General features: G+C 44.6%; 1 protein-coding gene across 4 annotated transcripts in view; it reads right to left on the bottom strand.

The window, feature by feature from the left end:
* MYO1B (myosin IB) overlaps positions 1 to 25199 on the bottom strand; it is a 429075-nt gene that overhangs the window by 155726 nt on the left and 248150 nt on the right. For all 4 annotated transcript variants that reach the window (XM_073633091.1, XM_073633093.1, XM_073633094.1 and 1 more), the window contains exons 5-9: positions 12012 to 12116; positions 7297 to 7343; positions 6131 to 6194; positions 3852 to 3950; positions 3222 to 3325 (exon numbers count right to left, since the gene is read on the bottom strand). In XM_073633091.1, coding sequence (XP_073489192.1) covers positions 3222 to 3325; positions 3852 to 3950; positions 6131 to 6194; positions 7297 to 7343; positions 12012 to 12116 — 419 coding nt within the window. The remainder of the gene's footprint in view (positions 1 to 3221; positions 3326 to 3851; positions 3951 to 6130; positions 6195 to 7296; positions 7344 to 12011; positions 12117 to 25199) is intronic.

The following is a 25199-nucleotide window of genomic DNA, read 5'->3' as shown; positions in this document are numbered from 1 at the left end:
AGTATATAGGGGTCCCTGACGCTATAAAACGCTGATGGCGAAAGTATTTACCTCCCTAACTAGCATCACCAGTGACACTAATACAGCGATCAGAAAAATGATTGCTTAGTGACACTGGCGACCGGGGGGGGTGATCAAGGGGTTAAAACTTTATTAGGGAGGGTTAGGGGGGTACCCTAGACCTAAATGGGGCTAACACTAACTGCCCTACCACACTGTCACAAACTGACACCAATGCAGTACAGTAATCAGAAAAAAAAAAAAAAACTGCTTGGTGTCAGTGTGACGGGGGGGGGGTAGTGATCGGGGGTGTAATGTATGCCTGGCGTGTTCTACTGTGTGTGTAGTGTTTGTGCACTCACTCGGATGTCTTCTCTCCTCTGCGCCGGAACGGAAAATACAGAGCCGAGGAGAGATGACATCATTTCCTCTGCTGCTGTTTACTATACAGCAGCAGAGGAAGAATCTGATTGGCTGGGAGCGATCGCGAGGGGGGGCCATGAATGGATGGTCTCCCCCTCACGTCTGATCGCTGCCAGACACAAGCCGACCGCCTCGGGCCCCGGGGGGGGGGGGTCCGATCGGACCCCCCGCCCGCGATCGGCAGATCACGTACCAGGTACATGATTTTGCCTGCCCGTGCCATTCTGCCGCAGTATATCTGCGTTAGGCAGTCGGCAAGTGGTTAAATTAAATACGCTTACTCCTTATTTTTATTGGCGAAATGGTACTTTCCCCATTAGAAATTCTTTGGATATACTTATCCAGATCATCCCCAAACAGCCGTTCATCGCGAAGGGATAAAAATGCTTATCTGGGTGATCCCACTCAGAATACACAAGCTTTATCAGCAAAGAATGGATAGAAAAGGCATACACAGCTTGGGGAGGCTTTAGCGAACCCAAACAAGAAGTAGGTTTATCAACCGACTCAGCTAACTCAGTTAAGGGTAGAATAAATGTGGAGTGGAACAATTCAGTAAGAGATTGTACCATTAATCTTTCAGATTGTGAACCTGATCCCTCCGCATCTGACCCCTCAGAAGAGGGGTCATCAGCCTCTCCCCAGTCCCCTGAGAAAAATTCATCATCTCCCACCCCCGGTTCCTCAGTTTGAGGGTCCCGGGTAATGGAAGGGAACCTATCGCGCTTAGTCCCACTCTGGGATGTGATTAAATCCGCTAACCTCTGCTCCAAACCTAATATGGTTGAGGAAAAAATTTCTTCAGTAACAGACAGGGGCTGCAGTGTTGGAAACAGTTGCAACACCTGATGTCCCTGATGACTCGCTCTGACCAGCCACTTCAGATCTCTCAGAGGAGGATGCCATTTTAGAGATGATTTTAGGCTTTTTTGAGCTTGAAGGAGTGCCTCTTGAGCCCTTTTTTGGGGTGTTTTACCCCCCCTTCTGACCATAGCCCAATGCACAAATGCAGAGGTACTACCAGAAAATCGCATTCACTGCTTGAGCAAATAGTCCAGCAACTGCCGCTGCTATTAATTCTCAGCCTGATGCTTTTAGTAAACCTGCCAAGGGAATGCCTGTGTCAGCAACCTCTTACATGCCCCTTTTTGCTTGTGTCCCTCCGACGGCTGCAGCCAGCAAATAAAGGATCTTTTAAAACATACTCCTGCGCTGGGCCCCGCCCCCCATCACATCGCACCCCCCCCTCTCTCTTTTCAAAAAGAGTGTTTTCCTGCCTCCGATCCGACGGGATAGGCTTGTGTGTGTGTGTGTGTGTGTGTGTGTGTGTGTGTGTGTGTGTGTGGGGGGGGTGGCAAGGAGACCCGGTAATCCAACCACCGTGCAACAGCAGTAAAAAATGGAGCGGCATCGCCGACTGTTCTGGCTTCCCACTATCCAGGGAGAGGAGGAGAGCTTTTTCCAGGTGGGGGGAGTTTTTGTAAGAAACCCCCCCCCCCCCAATCTTACCGGAGTTCTGGGACTGCTCGCCGGAGGAATCTGCAGCGTGACACAGCGTAGTAAAACATGACAAGGTACGTGCTCTATACAGCTCCCAGTGGTGACTTTTAGGTATGACAACATTACTTTTTAAAGGAGACAATTCATAAGAAATTGTCTTTTCTGTGGTAAAACCAACAGACCCAATCTTCACCCCTGGGGCCCTTTTTATCGGGGGTTCCGCACTCCTGGACCCATAAAACACCCCGCCAGAAAAAAACTTAAGGCTGAAAAAACCAAAAGCACTGGATCCCGGGGTCTAGCTCTCTAGAAAGAGAAGCGTTACAGGCTAAACCTAGTTTCTTCCAGCACGAAGCCTGGGTACCATTCAATTCGGCCTAAAAAGACACTTTGAATCGATCCAGCTGCATAGCTAGCCCCAGGAAAGGATTGCTCCAGTGGAGCTCAGAGCAGCACATCTTTACTCTTGACCAACACCTTAGACACTGGCGAAAAAACTGAGATACTTCCAGTAGTGGGAGGGGTTATATAGTGGGTTGACTTCCTGTCTTAGGGTGTGCCATCACCTGAAGGTGGCCTATAACCCACATAGTAATTACTATGGCTCTGTGTCCTGTGATGTACGATTAAGAAATAAGCATTATTTCAGTGTTCCAATTTATTTGTAATTTTCAATTCCCTTAGAGTTGCAAACCTTTAATGGTACAAAAGCAGTGTTGAGCATTCCCAACCCCTCGTACCATACTGTATTAGGGTAGGAAATGTAAAGTGATCAAGCTGTACTAGGTCAGTGAATCACTGTAATAAAGATAATGAAAGAGTACAACAAATAAGAAACTAGAAACAATTTCATAAATGCAACCTCAGACAGATCTAACATGAATTGTAAATAGGTTTTAATGCTTTGTAAAGAATAGCAAAATGGGTCATACATAGCAGATTCCCTAGAGACTGTCAATACAACAAGTAGAAGTATTCTCATGAAACTGTGCTAGTCGTAAAACTACTAAGCATTTCTAGTATCAATAGGAACTTCCTTTTACACTGATTAAAATGACCTTATCCAGGAAAAATTGAGTAATTGATATTTCATTTTTTTTTTTAAATGTCACTGTATTTCCCTAATGGGAAAAAGAAATCACTATCCTGGAGAACACATCAAGTAACATTAGCCTTTCTTCTATATTTTCAAAAATATAATATAAATGCTCTTTACAGCCAGTGTTCTGTTAAACCCAAGAGAGTTAAATCTGATCTCTATGAATTGAAGATCCAACAAACACCATCTGTTCTCTTACCCTGACAGTTTTGAAATTTGATGCATCATCTATACCGTTCACTTTAGCAGAATCCAGACTGAGATAGCTGTATTTGCTGAAATCACGATCAAGTTTCAGTTTATCTAGGAAATGAAGGGTTTCAATTAAAAAAGGGGAATATTAAAGAAACAAAGCATCTTAAAAGAAAAATTCATCGGTGACCTGGCAAAACTGTAAAGTGGATCTAGACCCTGTTTAGGCAAATAAAGGAAAGCTGTGAACACAAAAAAAAAATCTTTAAAAACTCTGTCACCTGTAAAAGGACATTTTAAATAGTGATCATTGAACACCAGTTCTTATCTCCAAAACACTGGGGAACCATCACCAAGTGTCAAAATTATGGGGTTCCCCAAAACTCTCAGTGGTTCTTCCCTCTGCTCTAATGTCACTGTAGAAGCAGTGATGTGAGGCAAGAAGGTGATAGGAAATAATGAGAGTTGTGTGGGATCCAGGAGATTGACATTGTCAGAAGTGTTGGTTTCCCAGCATACTTCAGGGAATAAAAACTTATGAACAGATGAACGTTCAATGGCATGGGCCATGAGAAAGGTGAGGATTTACACGGTTCTTTTCAAGTCACAAACATTTTCAAAGCTTTGCAATACTTACTGAGAAGATCATCAGAGGCTCCCGATAACATCTGATAAAATATATGGAAATTTCTTTCATTTCTTGGTTGCCTGACGACCCTTGACTTTTCAAGGAGATCTACGCATCAAGCACATTAAACATTACACTATATTTTTAGTATCCAAGAAAAAAATAGAACGACGGATCACTTAGAGCTAAAAAAAAATATACAAAAGCTAGAGATGGGAAACATGAAAAATAATAATAAACTATGATGTGTATAAATAAATGATAATTGATGATACTTGCAGCCTTTCAAAATTTTGATAAGGGTGACACTAGAAAAAAAAAGTGCACCAACATCTATAATAAACCATTTCATTAAAGTTAATGCCTGCTATTAAAACTTATAATGGACAGATGTATTTAAATGTTAATTTATTGTGCTTTAAATATGGAAAATTAAAATCTAAATATTAAAAAAAAAAAAAAACTAGTAGTGAAGGATACTGGAATAGTCACTTTACACATAAAGTAGTATATCTTGAAGATTTTATTTTATCTATTAAAACTGTTAAGGTACAAATCAATAAACGAATGTCATCCAATATTTATATAAATGCTGGAAGAATGTATCATAACAGGGCAGAGAACATAGGGGAAAAAAAATCCAAAACACAATATCGAATTACTAAAGCCTACAGAGAGTTTAATTGGGTTAAATGAAAAATCTCACCTAATTCTGCACGGTTTTGATTTGCATATGCAGAATGACCATCATGTGTTTATACTCAAGCTCTTCATTTGCCTGTGATTTTTTTTAACAATAAAAAGGTAAAGCCCTTTGACGTTCACACTTCAGTAGTTGAAAGTGGAATTTGTTACCTTTTCACAGTGATGCACAGACCTGTTGCAAAGCTATGCAGAACTATTGCCTGCCATAGGATGGATCAAATCTCGACTGGTACAGCAGGGACAGACCGAGATTCTATACATCTATGGGCAGGCTGGTTGTAACCAGATCAATCCATCAATCAAATTTTTACATGCCGTAGCTGCCATTAGTAATCATTGTGTTCTGCTGGCTGGGAAGGATCCCTGCTGGCAGAACACAATAAGGCTGTGGGATGATTTCTCCATCAACACTGATTGTGTTCACATTTTTAAAAACATGTCTTAACAATCCAATGGAGAGAGGAGGCTCCCATATCATTTTTGTTTTACAAGACTGAGATCTTAGCAGAGGAGGGGGAGACGAGCGAGGCTACGTTCCCCTGCATCGCTGGACCCTGGGACAGGTAAGTGTCCGATTATTAAAAGTATTTGTAGCTGCTGACTTTTAATATTTTTTTAAGCGGAAACTCCGCTTTAAAATGATTTTAAAGTAAAAAAATTCTCTCTTTTTTAAAACAACATGTCATACTTACATTCTCTGTAAAATGGTTTTGCACAGAGCAGGCCCAATCCTCCCCTTTCCTGGGGTTTACCGCCGGCGCTCCTCTTCTGCGTGCGACACCACAGGAAGCAAATTCCTATGGTGGCACACATGCGGGCTCGATCCCAAGCCACGCTGTATGTGTCCATCAACACACACGGTCACTGGATTTGACATACAGCAGCAGAAGCAAAAGGCTCCTGTGCTGGATGAAGATCAGGCTTACAATTTGGGGGGGGCTGACAATAGAAGGATTTTTACCTTAATGCAAAGAATATATTAAGGTAAAAAACCTTCAGCGTTTACAACCAATTTATGCTCAGATTAGCTGGTAGCCTTGTTTTTAAATGACAAGGTAAAATGGTGTCTAATGTGAATCTAGATCGATATTGTACACAGTTTACAATAAACCTGTCAGTATAACTACTGAAAAGGATGCAGCAGTACAATGCAGACACCTAAATTGTCCCTGCAAATATTTTAATATGGCCTCTTAAGTTCTGGTGGTGACAAGAATCCCAGGCTGTTAAAAGGCCAGATTTGACAATTCCCAATAATACCCACATGCTTCGATTGCCCAGTAAGGCCACCTAATACAATGAAGGAAAGTGAAAGGGAAAGCCTGGGCCATTTCACATTCAATGTAATAGGAATTTCCTACCCATATCTCAAGTATATCCCTCACTTTGTTGTTACAGTAAAACTACCTCAGGCAAGTAGATAACAGATTTCACACCATTCAAGCCTGTGCAATTTTGACATTATATCCATAATTTAAAAAAAACAAACAAAAAAAAAAAAACACTTATCCATACATATCCATAGACACTGCACAGGTCAGATGAAGTACCCATAAAGCATATATTCAGTGATATGTACTTACAGTTGCTTATAACTCCACCAAGCGGATCACCCTTAAAATCAAATTCAATATCCATATATTTTCCCTAAAAAAAAATGCAAATTAAAAAGATAGTCAAAAGAATGGATTGTGTACACGGTTCACGTAAATATATTACCATACTGTTTTATTTCAAAGGGTCTATATTATGCTTAAATTTGTTTAAGGTTATTTCAACTGTGGTCACTTTGAAAAAAGACTCTTATTCAATACATGTATTCCTATACAATTACCGTAGTTTTTGCACCATAAGACGCACTTTTTTCCCAGAAATATGAGGGAAAATATCTCTGCGTCTTATGGAGCAAATGCATGCTAGGCACCGCCCCCCAGCAGCTGCCGGCACCGCCCCCCCGCAGCCACCGCCAGAAGAGAAGCAGGAGAACGGAGGGCAGAAATCTGAAGCCCCTGTGAGCAGGGCCGGACTGGCCTATCGGCGACTGCAGCGCTCTCCTCCCTCTGTCTTGCAGCGCTCATATGTCACGGACCTGGGTCTGTGTGCAAGGTCCTGTCCCCCTAGACCGACTCGTGTGATAGTAGACTGAATCAGTGCTCAGCCTATCACACGAGTGTGTCTGGGGGGGCGGGACCTTGCACACAGACCCAGTTCCGTGACATATGAGCGCCGGTGTTCTGCCGAGCGGCAAGACATCAGAGGACAAAGGGAGGAGAGAGCTGTGTATTATTAAGAAAATGGTGAGGCTGACAGTGAGCACAGAGGCTGCAATTGGTGGGCAGAAAGGCTGCAATGGGCACAGAGGCTGCAATTGGTGGGCACAGAGAGGCTGCAATTGGTGGGCACAGAGTGGCTGCAATTGGTGGGCACAGAGAGGCTGCATTGGTGGGCACAGAGAGGCTGCATTGATGGGCACCACAAAGCTACAATGATGGGCACAGTGAGGCTGCAATCATGGGCACAGCGTCAGGCTGCATTTATGGCAATAGTCAGGCTGCATTTCATGGGCACTGGTAAATATTTTAGGACACCATTTGGTTCAGAATATTTTTTTTCTTGTTTTCCTCCTCTAAAACCTAGGTGTTTCTTATGGTCAGATGAGTCATATGGAGCGAAAAATACGGTATATTATGCTATAAGGTTTACGTGTAGACAATCTGTAGAACATAGTTTATCATAATCGAATACTTACAAATCTGGATGAATTATCATTCCTCACAGTTTTTGCATTTCCAAAAGCTGGTAATACAAATAAACACAGGTATCAGACAATCATCAAAATGGAGGAAATATAGAAATTCTGCATTGAGTGTATAAAATATGCATGATGTGAACACTATAAGTAAAAGAAAATATGGAATATTCAACTTCCACTTCTTTAGTGATAAAATCTATAAAGGGTTACTTTGAAGAAAATGTATCATATTTCTAAATATGTTCCTTAAATGTTTACTTATGTTCAGAACTAACGTGGACCATCATGGATTTTTATTTTAAAAGGTCAACATGAGAAAACATTGTTATTGAGCAGCACTGTATGGAGTGTTTATTTTTAAAAAATTAACAAAAAGTCATATGAGTAATGAAAAACTGATACAGGGGGTCAGTTAATAAAACTTTATAACATTCAATTAATAAACGAAACTGACTGAAAACCATTTCAATTCCTTTCTCTTTATGGAGATTCTGTTAGGGGGGCAAAAATTAAAAAGCTGCTGTAGATATATATAAAGTTTAGAAATCCAAAAGGTACCCCACCCATATCTGGGGAAACCTTCAAAACTTTCAAGTAACCTCTGAATCTACGGTGCTCTGGCCAAAACTTCCAGATATTGCCGAAGCTTGCCTTTCCAGTCCTGCCTTCTGCACATTTCTTGTGACCAGTGAAGCTGCCTATCACAGTGATGGGCCAACAGGAGTGTGTAAAGTTGGGACTTGAAGGATAAGTTTACCTTTCTGGACATGTTACATATTTAAGGTGTAATACGTAACATGTTCAGAATCAAACATATCCCTCCCCCCTCCCTCCTTGTGGCAGCAAGCCAGGGATCTTCTCCCCGTACTCACTAGCACAATTCAAAGACAGCGCAGCCATGCAGAGAACCAATGAACTACAAGTACACTGTCGGCCTGTAGTACTCAATTAATTACCATGACGCTGTTGAGCGCTGTGGTAGTTCATTGATTCTTCCTGTCAGTGTAAAACTGCCTGCTAGTATGATGTACAGGCAGACGGCTTACACTGACAGTCTGCAGGGGACCTGCATGGTATCAGAGATCTGTTGATTGCTGGTGCAATGCTTTCCATGCTCCTAAAACAAAAAATACTAAATGCATATTTTTTAGCTGCAATAAAAATGAGCATTTATTACTTTAAAAAATGAACTTACCCTTTAAGAGGCAAGCTGACTCTACCCAAGGATTAATGTTCTCTAAGCATACATTGGGGAAGATTTATTTAAACGGCAGAGTACGGGGCGTGGCTGGATAAAGACGCATTCCTTGTGACCTCTTGGCTTCCCCCTGCCTATCTCGACAAATCCTGCCGTATGCAGCCTCATCTAGCGGCATGCTAGCAGCGAAACGGTACCGGACATGTTCGTCGACACAGGGACACCGACCCCGCACCGCTCAGGGTGAGATTTACCGATACTTTCGGAATGCGGCCTGTACCTCCCCAGGTGCCATAGCTACAGTGCCTCATGGTCCCAGCTCACTAAATACACCATCCTCGCCTGGCTTGTCCCCTGATCCAGATTCCTTCTCAGGAACCCCCGCACTCCTCCGACGAGTAATGTCGGAGGTGGCAGTCTCCCCTATCAGACGGGAACCTTCTCACATGGACGGAGAACTCAGGGCGCTCCTCCAGGCCTTGCCCACAAAGCAGGACATTTAAACCAACGGGTGGAGGAGGCCCACCGTAGGAACATACAGGCGGTGAGAATGGAGATCAGCTCCCTGACTGACAGTGTGGACACCAGAGAGTCGTCTATCTCCTCTCTGGAGGTCAGAATAGGAGCCCTGGAACAATCCCATGTAGCACAGCCGGAGTCAACGGTCGCGCTCCAAATCCATTTTGAAGATTTGGAAGACAGGAGCCGCAGGAACAATCTGCGGCTCCGAGGGTTCCCAGAAGCAACAGGCACTAAAAACCTTTCAGACACAGTGACTGCCATCTTCCAGCAAGCCCTAGCTTCCCCGCAGTCCACCATTGAGCTGGACAGGGTCCACAGGGCCCTGGGGCCAAGATCGCCAGACCCGAAGAGACCCAGGGATGTGGTGTGCTGCACCCATAAATACTCCCTGAAAGAACAGATTGTCCGTAAAGCATGGGAGTACGGGGAGGTGGACTTCAGCGGTGCATCCATCAAGATCCTCCCGGACCTTTCCCGTGCTACCCTCCAATGTCGTGCGCTTGCGCCCGCTTTTAGATCTGGCAAGAGATCAGGGCAGTACGTACAGATGGGGATACCTGTTATCTGTCACTTTCAGAAAGGAGTCCGCTTTTTCATTCTTCGTACACCATCCGACCTGCCAGACCTGTTCACGTTCCTGGGGGTTCCCAACTGGCTGCAAATCCCGACGAGCCCCACAGGCCGCCCCGGCCATGCAGGACCCAGGGGTTCCTTCCCAGCATGCCCCCAGAGACAACGGAGACTGCGGGCCCCATCCAGAGAGAGATTCTGGGAATCGTGAGTGCGGTGACGCTAGTCTACCTGAGTTCATACCACAGTTTTCTTTCCTTTCTGTTGTCTACTGACTGCTAGAGCTTTAAACGGACATTCTGAGTTGTCCCCGCTAAATGTTTTACACAGCATGTACCCCCCCTCTGCCCTTTCTTTTCCTAAGGAACGCCTTGTGACGATGCGGGCAACGGGGAGGGGGGGGGGCCCTCCTGAAAAATCTTTCACAAGTTATGGGGGCTTAGAATGTATTGACCTGTTATCAAAAGTCCCCCTCATGACCACAAATTGGCTCTATACCGTTGAACGAAAAGCGGAGGTTCCGAGCAGTCCCCGCTATTGGAAGCCGGCTGCAAGACTAACACTCTCCTTACGGTTATCCCCATAAGAGATCTAGGGTGGTTTTCAAAGATACTTTTGTGCATTTTCTAGCACGGACAGCAGCAAACCCTAGTCTAACAAGCCTAACATTGCGTCCTAAGAGGTGGGGTCTTTGTGCCCCAATGTTTTTCAGGCTCCATGGAATATAGGGAGCAGATCTTTTCCCACGGTTTCAAACCATCCAGATTAGGTCTTGGTGCCTCAATGTTTATATTGTTATGTGCATTGCTGTGCTAACTCTTCCTTTGCAGGCTATGTTGTCACCTTTGAGCCCCTCTATTGGGCTGGAGGGCATGGTCCCCCGCCTACCACTTTATACCTGGCCCAGAAGTATAGGGTAGTTCTACACCGATCACTGGGGGTGACCATTTCGTCCTTTCTGCCCAATGGGATCGGATGGCATACTTTTGCTGGGCCCCACATAGCAACCTAAAATTCAAGCCGGTAACAAACTCCTAGGACGGAGGACAACTCCCTCATAGTATACCTCTCTCCCAGTATACCATCCCCCTTCTCCCCTCCTCCCCCACACCACCCCCCCTTCCCCCTCCCTCCCTCTTTGCCCTCCACTCTTCCTTCTGTCCCAACCTCTCCCCCCCCCAAAGGAGATATGAGATACTCAACCTCAAACAGGTCCTGGGGACGGATTGACCTGTCCTTCCCCTCTAGAGGTTAACCCCGGTATGTTAGGGAGCAGAAGACCGACAAGTCGGGCGTTCAAGTTTTTGGGTCACTCTCAGGCCCTGTTAAGTCCCTTGCACTAGTAGGCTAATGCTCATCTACTGTAATGGTATGTTCTCACACAATGTTATATTCTCTATGTTATGCTTACTTGGCTACACAACTGTGTTTATTACTTGAAGTTAATCGTTTGAGGTCATTTTATTATTCACTAAAGTCGAGGTGGGTAGGGACGGCTGGAGCCCCTTCCCCGGCTGTGTCTAACCGAACCCCCACATAGGCCCACGCTCAATCTCCAGAATTTTTTCTGGTGAGCGTTCTAGCAAATTTGCTACCTTTCTGGCATAGCAATGAATCCAAGAGAGTTATGTATGGAAGCTGAAAGCAAAAGCAGACAAGCTAGGGACAGGATAGCAAAGGTAGCACAGACGCAAAGTCACATAAAACCACTGGAATATTTTAACAAGCACCTTCAAGCACATTCCTATTCAGTAGTCCTAGAGTCATTAATCCCAAGGAGTTCTGTATGAAAATGTCAGCAAATTTCTATACACAAGAGCCTGGTCAAGCTGTCCCTTGTTTGTCATCCTAGCACCATAAAGGGTGATATCATTAGCCAACAGCAAGGAACAAGGGGTGGAGTGAGTGATGCCAGTGTAGCTGGTTGAAATTTGCAAATCAGGACTCCTTGGGATTTAGGGCCCCCAGGGCACCGATTAACAGAGCTAACCTTACATACAGGCACACCAATGAGGTCTTAAACAGATAATATAATATTGATTTAGCTAAGCGGGAATAACACACATTTTCTATTCTCTCTCTTTCTTAGCACTGGTCTATGTCTCCCTTTGAAGAAACAGTGAGGGTTGCATTTTTATGGTTTTCTTTTTTTTCACTTGGAAGAAACATATATAAGGTTGATGAAATCCTACATGGAAATAAGAAATTAAGTTGTGGGAGTATGGACCACTGGTTTAGAACTTAAAAAAAAAATAGACACCAGATTTACCAAAAAAAAAAAACCCTCTAAAGGGTCACATTACTTTCCTACATATAAATTCCATTATGGATGGGGAAATGGATTATTAAAAATAACGGTAGCACATGATGGTAACGAACATTTGAAAAACTTTGGCATACATAAAGAATTTAAGCACCACACCTTCCAGGACTGGGTTGGACTGCAAAAGTTGTTCCTTCACTTGATTAACTTCAGTTCCTTTACCACAAACTGCTGCAACATATGACATGACCAGCTTGCTTGCTTCTGTAATGCATAAGAAACATATAAAATTACACCATGTCTAACAATTCACAATATTTTAATATACCATTAGCTGGTGTGGATAGATATATACACTCAATCCTTTATGGCAGCACTGGTACCGCATTTAGTGTGGCTTCAGAAATACAGCACATTTGACAGTGGTCACCTTCAGATTTTTATTAATCATCATGTAAAATAGCAATTAAAATGATATTAAAGTCAATAATTAAAAAAATAAACAAACACGTTATACTTACCTGCTCTGTTTAGCACAAGGCAACCCCGATCCGCCTCTTCTCGGGTCCCCCACTGGTGCTCCTGGCCCTCCCTCTTGCCAAGTGCCCCTAGAGCAAGCAGCTTGCAATGGGGGCATCTGAGCTGGCTCACTCCCGAGCTGCTGCTCTGCATGTCCATTCACACAAAGAGCCACTGCTGGGCCCTGCCCCCTCTCTCTTCTTATTGGCTCACTCTGTTGTGACTGACAGCAGTGGGAGCCAAGGACTCCCGCTGCTGTCTCTGCCAATGAGGAGGGAGAGTCCCTGGGGAGCCGAGGCTCTCAGGCACATACCTGGAGAAAGATCAGGTTCAGGTAAGTTATAGGGGGGATGGGGGGAGCTGCAAACTGAAGAAAAGTAGTGGGAAATCCAACATTTTATGTCTGTAATCGAAAGGTAAGGCAAGGTAAAAGCTTCCAGTGGAGGCATTGTGGATTTAACCTCACGTTGGAGATAGGTTGCACTTTCTTCTACTTATTAGAACAGAAAGTAAGTGGAAATTTTCCCAATCGGACACAGACAGCAAAACATTCATGACAAGTGATTCTAACCATTCCCTACAAAATCCAAAACTAAAAAAAAATGTTCTGGCTAGGTACAAACATTAAAGAAATGAGCCTTCATACGAAGGAAAGGTTTAATTAAAAGTAACTGAAATCAGAACAGATTGTTTATGTCTCTTCTCAAAAGGGAAATCTGCTCCACCTAAATCCCTATCGTCACAATTTGAAAAGAAAGCATGTAAATAAAATTCTGCTTTCTGCACTGATTTTTTGTATTGCTGTTGCCACCACTCAATACTTTTTTCCTTCTTTAGGTTCTGTAATGTTTTGGTCTTGTAGAAAGTCTTCACATTCCATGTCCCTACATACAGTACATCTCTGGGTTTGGTCCGTTACCATCATGCTTAAAGCGGAGTTCCACCCAAAAGTGGAATTTCCGCTTATCTGATTCCCCCCCCTCTTCAATGCCACAATTCTCACCTTTTTTTTTGGGGGGGGGGGGGGGGGAGCGGGTACCTGTTTTTTTTTACAGGCAACGTCCCCACTTCTGGGAGACCAGGCTGCAGCGTATTACATTAGCAGCTTGGTCCCCCCTTCTCCTCCCCTTCTGCTGGGCCAGGGATAGAGCGCAGCTGTGGAAACATCAGCTGTGGTGCTGACATCGCTCGACTCCTGGACAGGTAAGTGTCCTAATGTTAAAAGTTAGCAGTTACAATATGTGTAGCTGCTGACTTTTAATTTTTAAAGGGGCAGGCAGAACTCCGCTTTAAGCCCCAGACTAGAGAACCAAATCTTTTTTTGGGGGTGGGTTTACATCCCATAGATACTTTGTTAACTATACATTAGAAATTGTATATACCTATGATATTTTATTAGCATTTCCTCTCTAGCTACTGGAAAGCCCTCCCAGTTGAAGCACTGGCCATATGCAGGCTGATTTTCTTTTGCAATGCGAAAGACTCCAGCTTTACTAGAAATAATAATTTCAGCTGTAACAAATAACTTTAAATAAATGAACAGTGGTAAATGTAACATATTCAAACAAAAATCATTGCTCATATGTTTAATACCATGAACTATAATTTAAATACATTCCTCAGTAGGAAAAATAAGAACAAAGAGGGCGCAAATGCCTAGCGCATTATCCCCAACACTGCCAGGTTTGTACATCATGGAGCCCTGACAGCAGGGGGTTTCACACACAATCCAGTGGCTGCAACCACCGGGATTGTGTGTATAACGGACAGGCAGATGCATTTGGGTGGCTGCGCTGACGCCCGATTCCCCCCCCCCCCAACCCCTTTTAGACCCTGCATGACTCATTAAAAGAGAATCTGCCACCTAAAAATCATCACATGGACTATTTGTCCCCTATGTGGTGAAAAAAAAAAAAAGTTAAGCAAAAAAGCACATACAATTCCACTCAAAAAATGTTGAGGCCCCCCCACCTCCACATATATGCACGTATGAACATAAATGCATGCATGGGGGGCGCCTACATGTGAGAAAATCGATTGCGATGTACATGTTACATATTGCCGCGCACGCTGGAGTGAGAGCAATAATTCTAGCACAAGATCCCCTCCGTAACACTAAACTGATGACCTATAGGGGGCTTTTGAAGTGTTGCCTATAGAAAATCTAGGGTACTGAAGTTTGTTGCCATTTCACATACGCACACACATTTAAGGTTTGACATACAAGACTCTGGTCCGCCCGCACCTGGAGTATGCTGTCCAGTTCTGGGCACCAGTCCTCAGGAGGGACGTACTGGAAATGGAGCGAGTACAAAGAAGGGCAACAAAGCTAATAAAGGGTCTGGAGGATCTTAGTTATGAGGAAAGGTTGCGAGCACTGAACTTATTCTCTCTGGAGAAGAGACGCTTGAGAGGGGATATGATTTCAATTTACAAATACTGTACTGGTGACCCCACAATAGGGATAAAACTTTTTCGCAGAAGAGAGTTTAATAAGACTCGTGGCCACTCATTACAATTAGAAGAAAAGAGGTTTAACCTTAAACTACGTAGAGGGTTCTTTACTGTAAGAGCGGCAAGGATGTGGAATTCCCTTCCACAGGCGGTGGTCTCAGCGGGGAGCATTGATAGCTTCAAGAAACTATTAGATAATCACCTGAATGACCGCAATATACAGGGATATGTAATGTAATACTGACACATAATCACACACATAGGTTGGACTTGATGGACTTGTGTCTTTTTTCAACCTCACCTACTATGTAACTATGTAACATGTTGGGTATCTATTTACTCGGTGCAACCTCATCTTTTATATTTTAACTGTGGGTAGTTCACTGCATTTGATTGCCCTAAAATTTACGTTAGTGTGTTTTTTTTACAGAAATTCTGCATTTCCCACACCTTTGCAGTAATATCAAGCGACATAAAAAAATTGAAACTGCCACTATTTTATTCTCTAGGGAGTCTGCTTTCAGAAAATATATAATGTTTGGGGGTTTTATGTAATCTTCAGTCCTAAAAATTTTTTTTAAACGTGTGCAAAAAATGCAAAAACGGCTCTGGCAGCGAAAAGCTTAAAGAGGAAGTAAACCCTAATGGGTTTACTTCCTCTTTGTTTCCCTGCAAAGGTAAAGCAGAATGGGCTACTATGCATTGCATAGTAGCCCATTATGTGTCACTTACCTGACACAGGGGCCTGCGATGTCACCGCTGTCCCCTCTGCTACGGAGCGTCCACCTTCTTTCCGGGTATCATGGCTCCGGCGCTGTGATTGGCCGGAGCCACGATAACGTCACTCCCACGCTTGCGCACGGGAGCCTCCACTAACGGCATATCGCCGTTAGCAGTGGCATGCTCAGTGCGCCTGCGCGCCGCTGTCTACGGCGCATGCGCCTTAGACAGCGGTACCTGTCTTTTTGCAAATATCTCCTAAACTGTGTAGGTTTAGGAGATATTTCTTGGACCTACAGGTAAGCCTTAATCTAGGCTTACCTGTAGGTCAAAGTGGTCTGTAAGTGTTTACAACCACTTTAAAGTGATTGTAAGGCTTGTTTTTTTTTTTTTTTTTTTAATAACAAACATGTGATATTTACCTTCACTGTGCAGTTCATTTTGCTGTTTTGCACAGAGTGGCCCCAATCCTTGTCTTCTGGGGTCCCCCCGGCGGCTCTCGCAGCTCCTCCCTGCATCATATAACCCCCTAGGAGAAGCTCTCTCCCGAGTCCAGCATTCGGCGCCCATAGATACCAAATGTAGGACTCAGCCCTGCCCCCGGGTCATTGGATTTGATTGACAGCAGCGGGAACCAATGGCTGCGCTGCTATCAATCTATCCAATCAGGACACGAGACACCGGCCAAAGCTGGTGTGCTCGTTCCCGTTGTGTGAATTTCAGGGCTCAGGTAAGTATAAGGGGGCGCTTCTGCAGTAAAGAAGGTTTTTCACCTTAATGCATACAATGCATTAAGGTGAAAAACGGCGAGGGTTTACAACCCCTTTAAGGGGGTGACAGAAAACACATGTATACTCACAAGCTTAATTGAATAAATGGAATAATATAAAACACCGTTCCAGAAATCCGCTCTACAAATGCGACAAATGTACAGATGAGAATGTCAGCTTACGCATTTCAGGGAACTGGCCCCTTCCTCGGAGCAGTGAATGTGTAAATGTGAAATGTGTAAGCTGCCATTGTCATCTGTATATTTGGGGCATATGGAGAGCGGATTTATGGAATTTTGTTTTGTGTTATGCCATCTATGCAATTAGGCTTGCGAGTACATTCTGTATGCGTTATCTGTTAACCATGATTTTTGAGCGCTGAAGTGTCGGTATCTATTCTTCTTGTTGACATTCCTCAGTAGACACAAAGGAAATAAATCCACATTGCATCACATGCCTTTAAAAACCCAGTTAAAACCTTGTAAAAGTTTAATTTCACCATTATGATAGACCAAATTGTTAAAGATATGCGATATATCAGCAAAGTACAACTTTCATGAATTGGAAGGATTGCGGCTTTTAAATGCAAATTTTACCAAAACTCCTCTATCAATTTAGATCCTTGCCCATTCCAATCCCACCAAAAAAAATTCACAACTTAAAGTGTTACTGAACCAAGGACCCTGCATTCACTATTTGTGGTCTCCCACAGTACACAGAACATGGAAATGCAATCGTTTTATTAAATATAAACGGCTAAAATAGGATTTTTTCGTCATACTTACCTGTGAAATCCTTTTCCTTGAGTACATCATGGGACACAGAGTTAGGCTAATATTCATTACCTACTGGGTTATACGTCATCTCCAGGTGAATGGACACTGGTAGACCAAAGGTCTTCAGACAGGAAGTAATCCCCTATATAACCCCTCCCATATAGGAAGTACTTCAGTTTTGTAGCAAGCACAGAATCCTCAAAAAAGAGGGGAGGGACCTCTGTGTCCCAAGATGTATTCAAAGAAAAGGATTTTACAGGTAAGTATGACGAAAAAATCCTATTTTCTTTTTCATACATAATGGGACACAGAGTTAGGCTAATATTTATTACCTACTGGGACGTCCCAGAGCAATAGCCTTGAGGGGAGGGAGACACTCTACCAAACAATAGCCGTCAGACCTTATACGGCAGCCCGCAGTACACTGCGTCCGAAAGCCGAATCCTCGGCTGCTCGAACATCCACTTGATAACATTTTGTGAACATATGCATTGAAGACCAGGTAGCAGCCTTACAAATCTGAGCCACAGATACCCAATGGCAAAAAGCCCAGGAGGTTCCTACACCCCTGATAGAATGAGCTCCTGCCTTAAAGGGAGGAGCTTTACATTTCAGACATAGGCCTGAATGACCAACTGACGGACCCAATTGGCAATGGAAGCTGCCTGCCCCTTTTTGGGTCCTTTTGGTGAAACAAAAAAGGAGTTTAATCCTCGGATCTCCACAGATCTAGACAAATAAACCTTGACTGCCCGGACAACGTCCAAAGAATGCAGTCATCTTTCTTCCGCCGAATGAGGCTGAGAGAAAAAAGGCAAAATAATGTCCTGATTTAAATGAAAGGCCGACACCACGTTTGGTAAAAAGGATGGAACAGGTCGTAACACGACCCTGTCGTGGTGAAGGATCAAGTATGGTTCCCTGCACGTAAGGGCCGCCAACTCTGACACCCTTCTAGCCGAGGTGATGGCCATCAGAAAGGCTAGCGTGCATGACAGCAAGTCTAATGGAATTGCCTTGATAGGCTCAAATGGTTGTTTCTGTAACACAGACAGAACCAAGTTTAAGTCCCAAGGACACATAGGTGATTTAATGGGGGGAAGCAAATGAGTTGCCCCCTGCATAAAGGTTTTGGACCAGCGAATGGGGGGCTAAAGGCCTTTGGAAGAATACTGACAGGGCCAAAATCTGGCCTCTGATTGTACTCAAAGCCAAACTGATTTCCACAGCTGACTGTAGAAAAAGAGAGAATTCTCCCAATCACATATTTCTGAGGATGCCATTTTTCTGGCTTCACACCAAGCGATATAAGTCTTCCAGACCTTATGAAAGATGTTCCTAGTGACAGCTTTTCTAGCATTCACTAGGGTGGACACTACTGGTCCCGAGATGCCATGGCCCTTTAACACCCTGGCTTCAATAGCCATGCCGTCATCTTTAGGAGACTGTAAATTGGGGTGGAATATAGGACCTTGAGACAGTAGATCAGGGCAACGTGGAAGCGTCCATGGCCCGTCTATTGTCAGTCTCACAATCTCCAGGAACCAGGGCCTTCTGGGCCAGACTGGTGCCACCAGAATGACAGGAACCCCCTCTCTCTCCGAATCCTGCGCATGTGGAAGGAGAGGGATCAGAGGGAAATCATAAACCAGGGAATACTGGCTCCATTGAACTACCAGAGCATCTGCTCTGATTGCCAGAGGATGTTTTGTTCGGGACACAAACTGCTGTAGCTTGTTGTTGAACCTGGATGTCAATAGGTCGATCTTTGGCCATCCCGAACGCTGGCAAATTTCCTGGAACACCCCTGGGTGTAGGGACCATTACCCCGGGCAGATCTGCTGGCGGCATGGATAATCTGCCTTCCAGTTTTCTATTCCCATGATATTGACTGCCGATAGAATCGGCACATGTTGCTCTGCCCAAGCTAGTATGTGGTTCACCTCCTTCAGAGCTGAACGACTTCTGGTACTGCCTTGGTGGTTTATATAGGCCAGTGCAGTAGCATTGTCGGACTGAACCCTGATAGGGCAGTCCTGAAGCTCCACCATCCAGGACGTACTGCCTGTAATTCTAAGACATTGATGGGCAGGATCTGTTCTGTTCTTGACCATTTCCCCTGAGCTGCGAGTCCCTCTAGGGTCGCTCCTTAGCCTGAGAGACTGGCATCTGTAGTCAGTACTTTCCAAGTTACCAGGAGGAAGGATTTTCCCTTTCGCAGGTTCTTAATCCTGCAACCACCAGTTTAGGCTTGAGCGTGCCCGAGGAGATAAGAACATTGGATAATCCAGGGCTTGTCCTCTTCTGTTCCAAGCCAACAAGATGTCTTGTTGTAAAGGCCTGGAATGGAACTGGGCATAGGGCACTGCCTCGAAGGAGGACACCATCCTCCATAGAAGACTCATACAGAGCCGAATGGAGGGTTGTCTGGTGCCCCATATCTGATGCATATGATCCTTCAGGGCACAGATCCTTACGGGTGGCAAAAATACCCTTGCTTGGACAGTATCTAGGATCAGATTTAAATACTTTAGACTTTGAGCTGGTCTCAAGGTTGACTTTTCAGTATATATTATCCAGCCTAAGCTTCCCAAATACCGCACTGTGCATGTTATACTTTGTTCTAGAGCCTGTAGTGAGTGATCTCTGAGCAGGAGGTCTTCCAGATACCTGAGAACCAGGATCCCTTGGGCCCTTAAAACACACAGTACTGGTGCTAAGACCTTTGTGAATACCCAGGGAGCTGTAGCAAGCCCGAAAGGTAGAGCCACAAACTGAAAATGATGTTCCTCTACTGCAAATCACAGGAACCCCTGATGAGGCTGAAAGATAGGTACGTGTAAATACGCGTCTTTTGTATCGATGGAGGTTAAAAAGTCTCCCATCTGGAGCGAAGGTACCACTGAGCGGACAGACTCCATCTGAAAGGGCTGGATTAGTAGATGCTGGTTCAGGGATCTTGGGTCCAAAATGGGCTTTGTGACCCCGTTTGGTTTTTGAACTGTAAACAGGTTTGAGTAAAACCCTGCGCCCCTTTCGGATACAGGAACCTCTACAATCACTCCTTGACGCACTAAATGATGTAGTGTCTGAAGCAATAAGTCTCTTTTTGGAGGATCCGAGGGAACGCTGGATCTTAGAAACATCTGAGGGGGAACCCCCCGCAACCCTAGCTTGTAACCGTGGGATATAGTTGGTGACCCACTTGTCTTGAACTATTGTTCTCCAAATGTCCACAAAGTGCAGTAGCCTCCCCCCCAACCGATAGAGTGGGGGCGTCCCCTCAAAAGGAGGGCTTAGTGCTGGGTTTAGAAGAGTTTTGGTCCCAGGGATTTTTATGGCCCTGGCTCTAGTGCCCTGTTGGCGGATCTGCCTTGGCACGGAGACACTTGAGGAAGCAGTCCCTGAGATTTTAAATTAGGGACGCCTGGTGCTTTTCTTCACAGGAAGTGAAGGAAATTTTTTGGATATACTTGTCCAAATGATCACCAAATAAACGTTCCCCATGAAAGGGGAAACCTGCCAATAACTTCTTACAAGGAAGCTCGGCTAACCTCTTGCTTACTGGGCATTTAAACCCCCCTCCTGCCCAGAACAATTTTCAGCTTTCAGCGCTGTCACACTTTGACTGACAATTGCGCAGTCATGCTACACTGTGCTCAAATGAAATTTTTATCATTTTTTTCACACAAATGGAGCTCTCTTTTGGTGGTATTTAATCACCATTTGGGTTATTTTTTGCTAAACAAAAAGACAGAAATTTTTGAAAAACAAAAAAACAAAAAAACAAAAAAAAAACAAACATGTTTCATAGTTTGTTATAAAATTTTGCAAACGGGTAATTTTTCTCCTTCATTGATATTCGCTGATGAGGCTGCACTGGTGGGCACAGATAAGGCGACACTGATAGGCACTAAGACGCACTGATGGGCCCTGATAGAGGTCACTGATTGGCACTGGTAGGTGGCACTGGTAGGCAGCACTGGTAATGATGCACTGATTAATTTATAGGCGGCACTGTGGGCACTGATAGGCGGCACTCTAGGCACTCATAGGTGGCACTGATAGGTGGCACTGTGGGCACTGATGGGTGGTACTGTGAGCACTGAGGGCACTGGTAGGTACCTCCACGATCGGGACCAATGTCCCTCTCGCAGCCGCCCGTGATCGGCTTTTTTTTCCTCCTCACCCTATCAGCGTGAGGGGGAAAAATAGCCGATTACCGGCTCTGTTTACATCACATGATTAGCTGTCATTGTCTGACAGCTGATCACATGGTAAGGGGTCGGGATCGACCCCTTACTACGATCTGTGATCAGACGAGTCTCATAGGAGCGCGCAGGCCACTCAAGCACGGAAGGACGTCCAGGGACGCCCTCCCGGCAAATTAAGTCCGCGATGTAGCTGTCTTTTGGCTATAGCGCGGACGGCAAGTGGTTAAGCCACAAAACTCTGCACATATATACAGACAAGAGAGCCGAATGAGAAACCTGCTGTATTAAATGCTTTAAGACGTTGACAGCAAAACACAGCGCACAAGGAATATCGGTCTTATTTTCAGCCAGCTCATCCTCCCGGTTAGGCCCATCAGGCCGTCTGACCTGATCCTTTATGGACTGGTAGATACCAATTGCGGCAACAGCTGGCTGAATAGCTGAACTGGCTAAAGAAAAGGAAGCTTTTAATAATGACTCCAATTTCTTGTCAACAGGGTCTTTCAAGCATTGTGCGTTATCGACCAGACAAAAGTTAAGTTCTTGTTTAAGGAAGAGACTGCTGCATCTACGGCTGGCATGCTCCACCTCTTAATGAACTTTTCAACCACGGGATATAAAAGGGAAAAACCTCTTGGGAGGAACAAAAATCCCTGCGGGATGGAGGCAATCATGTCAGCAATCCTGTGCTCTAACCCAGCTAGGGCCATGGACAGTTCATCCTTGGTGATAAAGGGTGAAAGCAGCAGCATAGACTGTAGCACAATACCAGATAGGCGCTTCGGCTCAGATTGCCCAAAAGCCTCTGGTCCTTCAGGGGATACAACACTAGGGATACGGCTAGGTTCATCAGGAACTATTCACAACATAGGTGTGCCCTTCCCTGTAGTGTTAGTCCCGCTCCTCTTTGGGTGTAGTATTAACACACCTTAGAAGGGGGACCCTTTAATAGGGCTCACCAAGCCCCCTTGCAACAATCCTGCTAAGCAACACCTGGTGACTCACGTGACCCGGGTAAGGAGAAATGAACTGCTGCAAATGCCTGGTTCAGAGCCTGCTCTGTGTCCCACAGCTTCTGGAAGCACCGCATGCTTGGCATACACAGCTTAAATAAGCTGGCTGTGTGCCAAACGTTCTGCGCATGCATGTGTGCGGCCCCAGCGAACGGGCGTGGCTGTATTCTTGTATGACGCGAATCTTCCTGCGCCCAGATGAAGGCTACGGTGTACTGCAGCAAAGCCGCATGCACCATGGCCGCCAAACTGCTGAGCACAGCGGCGCTCTTGCGCACGTGCGCCATGGCGAACCAAGGTGAAATGGCACACCGTCGTGCGCCATCATACAGGTAAAAAACAGCCAGACACAAGCAAAAAAGGCACACTTTGAAAATACCCACAGCTAGCCCAAAACTCCCCCGTATGGTCACCACACAAGGTGTCCAGCCTCTAGCTAGCTTGACTGATTGTTACAATGACTGGGACACCCCACAATAAAGGGGTTTTACTTACTAGTCCAGGCGCAGGGCAGCTTAGAAACAAAGAGCCCAATCTTCACCCATCACGGTGGGTTCCTGTCACTTGAGGACCTTCAAGGACTGGGTACCCTTTTCATGTTTAGGGTCCACTCCCTTGGACCTGTACAGCACCCTGCAGGAATGCCTTAGCACTGTGGTGTCCTGGATTCCACTTTGCAGGGTCCAGCGCCCGGAGGCCGCATTACAGGCAAAACCTTGCAGGATCTTGAGTCTTCTTTGCGAGGATCATGATCCCCTCCCTTCGGAGATTGGGCCGCAGGGCAGTATTCCGTTATGATAATGACCCCAAACACGCCTACAAGACACCACTGCCTTGCTAAAGAAGCTGAGGGTAAAGGTGATGGACTGGCCAGGCATGTCTGCAGACCTAAACCCTATTGAGCATCTGTGGAGCATCCTCAAACGGAAGGTGGAGTAGCGCAAGGTCTCTAACATCCACCAGCTCTGTGATGTCGCCATGGAGGAGTGGAAGAGGACTCCAGTGGCAATCTGTGAATCTCTGGTGAACTCCATGCCCAAGAGGGTTAAGGCAGTGCTGGAAAAACAATGGTGGCCACTCAAAATATTGAAACTTTGGCCCAATTTGGAAATGTTCACTTAGGGGTGTACTCACTTTTGTTGCCAGCGTTTTAGACATTAATGGATGTGTGTTGAGTTATTTTGAGAGGACAGAAAATTTACACTGTTATACAAGCTGTACACTCACTACTTTACATTGTAGCAAAGTGCCATTTCTTCAGTATTGTCATATGAAAAGATATAATAAAATATTTACATAAATGTGAGGGGTGTACTCACTTTTATGAGATACTGTATGAAAAAAAATACCTTTTTTTCATTAGCAGTATATAGTAGTCTTGTGACTTCTATCAGTGTCTGGTTAAAGCTTGTAGGAGAAGTTTTCATTCTGCTCTGACTGTCCTATCAGGCTGCAGGACCCCTGACTCTAAAGTAAACCGGAAGCGGAGCCTTTACCATCGGTTTCCTGACGCGCAACACTAGCTGAATGGCCCCGTTGACACACACAGGTCCCAGAAGGCAGCGAGAGAGCAGGCCCTGGGCTGTGGCTGACGTTGGACGGAAGTATATTATGTACTTAATTTAAGGTAAAAAATAAATAAAGATCAAGTTGTAAAAGTGTGTGGAACTCCACTTTAACAAGCACACTTTCTTGCATATAAAGAATGATTTTCCTGTTGTGGGTTTAGTAACACTTTAATTCTAAGAGAAAACAACTTATTTGGCAAGGGAAGAAACCTACAATTGGCTTTACATTATTCACTACACCCAGAGCTAAAGGAGGCATGGGTCTACCAGACATACAAGCCTATTACTATGCTTCTCTTAGATCAATTGAAATATTGGTTTTCAACGCCAGAAGACAAACTGTGGGTAGTTCTAGAAAAGGAGATTGCAAAAGGTACGTGATCTTTTTGCACTAGCACATATTCTTCAACCAAAGCTTAATATCCCTTCATTGTATTATATTATCAATTCACTTTCAGCCTGGAGATATTTATTAAGACAAATTCTATTGAAAGTGTTAAAATTGTTGATATTCCGCTGCAGGCGCATGCACACTGTATTCCCGATGTTTGTTTCGGTGGATAATTGGATTCAACCAGGGTATCATTTTCTATCAAATCTGTCACCCCCAGTTTTAATGTACAAAAATGCATAATAACCTAGATATCTAAATTTAATAAAACACATATAAACAGATTTAAAATCCCTCAAAAAATGTGTCCATTTCTCACAACCTTTAAGAGAACCACGGAAAGAAGTATTTCCTACTTAATGGTTAAAGTGATTGCAAAGTCTTGTTTTTTCCTGCATAAAAATAACAAACATGTTATACTTACCTGCTCTGTTGCAGTCGATTTGCACAGAGCAGCCCAGATCCTCCTCTTCGTGGGTCCCTCTTCTGTGATCCTGGCCCCTCCCCCTGTGCACTGCCCCCACAGCAGGCAGCTTGCTATGGGTGCACTCGAGCCGAGTCACAGCTCCCTGTGTCCATTTAGACATGGAGCCCCAACCTGGCCCGCCCCTCCCTCTTCTGATTGGCTAGCTGACTTTGGTTGACAGCAGCAGCAGCCGCCAATGGCGCCGCTGCTGTGTCTCAGCTAATCAGGAGGGAGAATCTTGGGTGGCTGAGACACTTGTGGACATCAATGGACAGAGAAGGACCTCAGGTAAGTGTCAGGGGGGCTGCTGCACACAGAAGGCTTTTTATCTTAATGCATAGAATACATTAAGATAAAAAACCTTCTGCCTTTACAACCCTTTTAACTGAACATATTATCAATGAGAAAAGCCCTTATATGTTGAAATGGGAATCAGAACTTGATCATTGCTTCTCC

This window comes from Aquarana catesbeiana, linkage group LG06 (assembly GCF_042186555.1).
Source record: "Aquarana catesbeiana isolate 2022-GZ linkage group LG06, ASM4218655v1, whole genome shotgun sequence".
Taxonomy (NCBI): Eukaryota; Metazoa; Chordata; class Amphibia; order Anura; family Ranidae; genus Aquarana; species Aquarana catesbeiana.
This window is presented reverse-complemented; position numbering and strand designations above follow the sequence as displayed.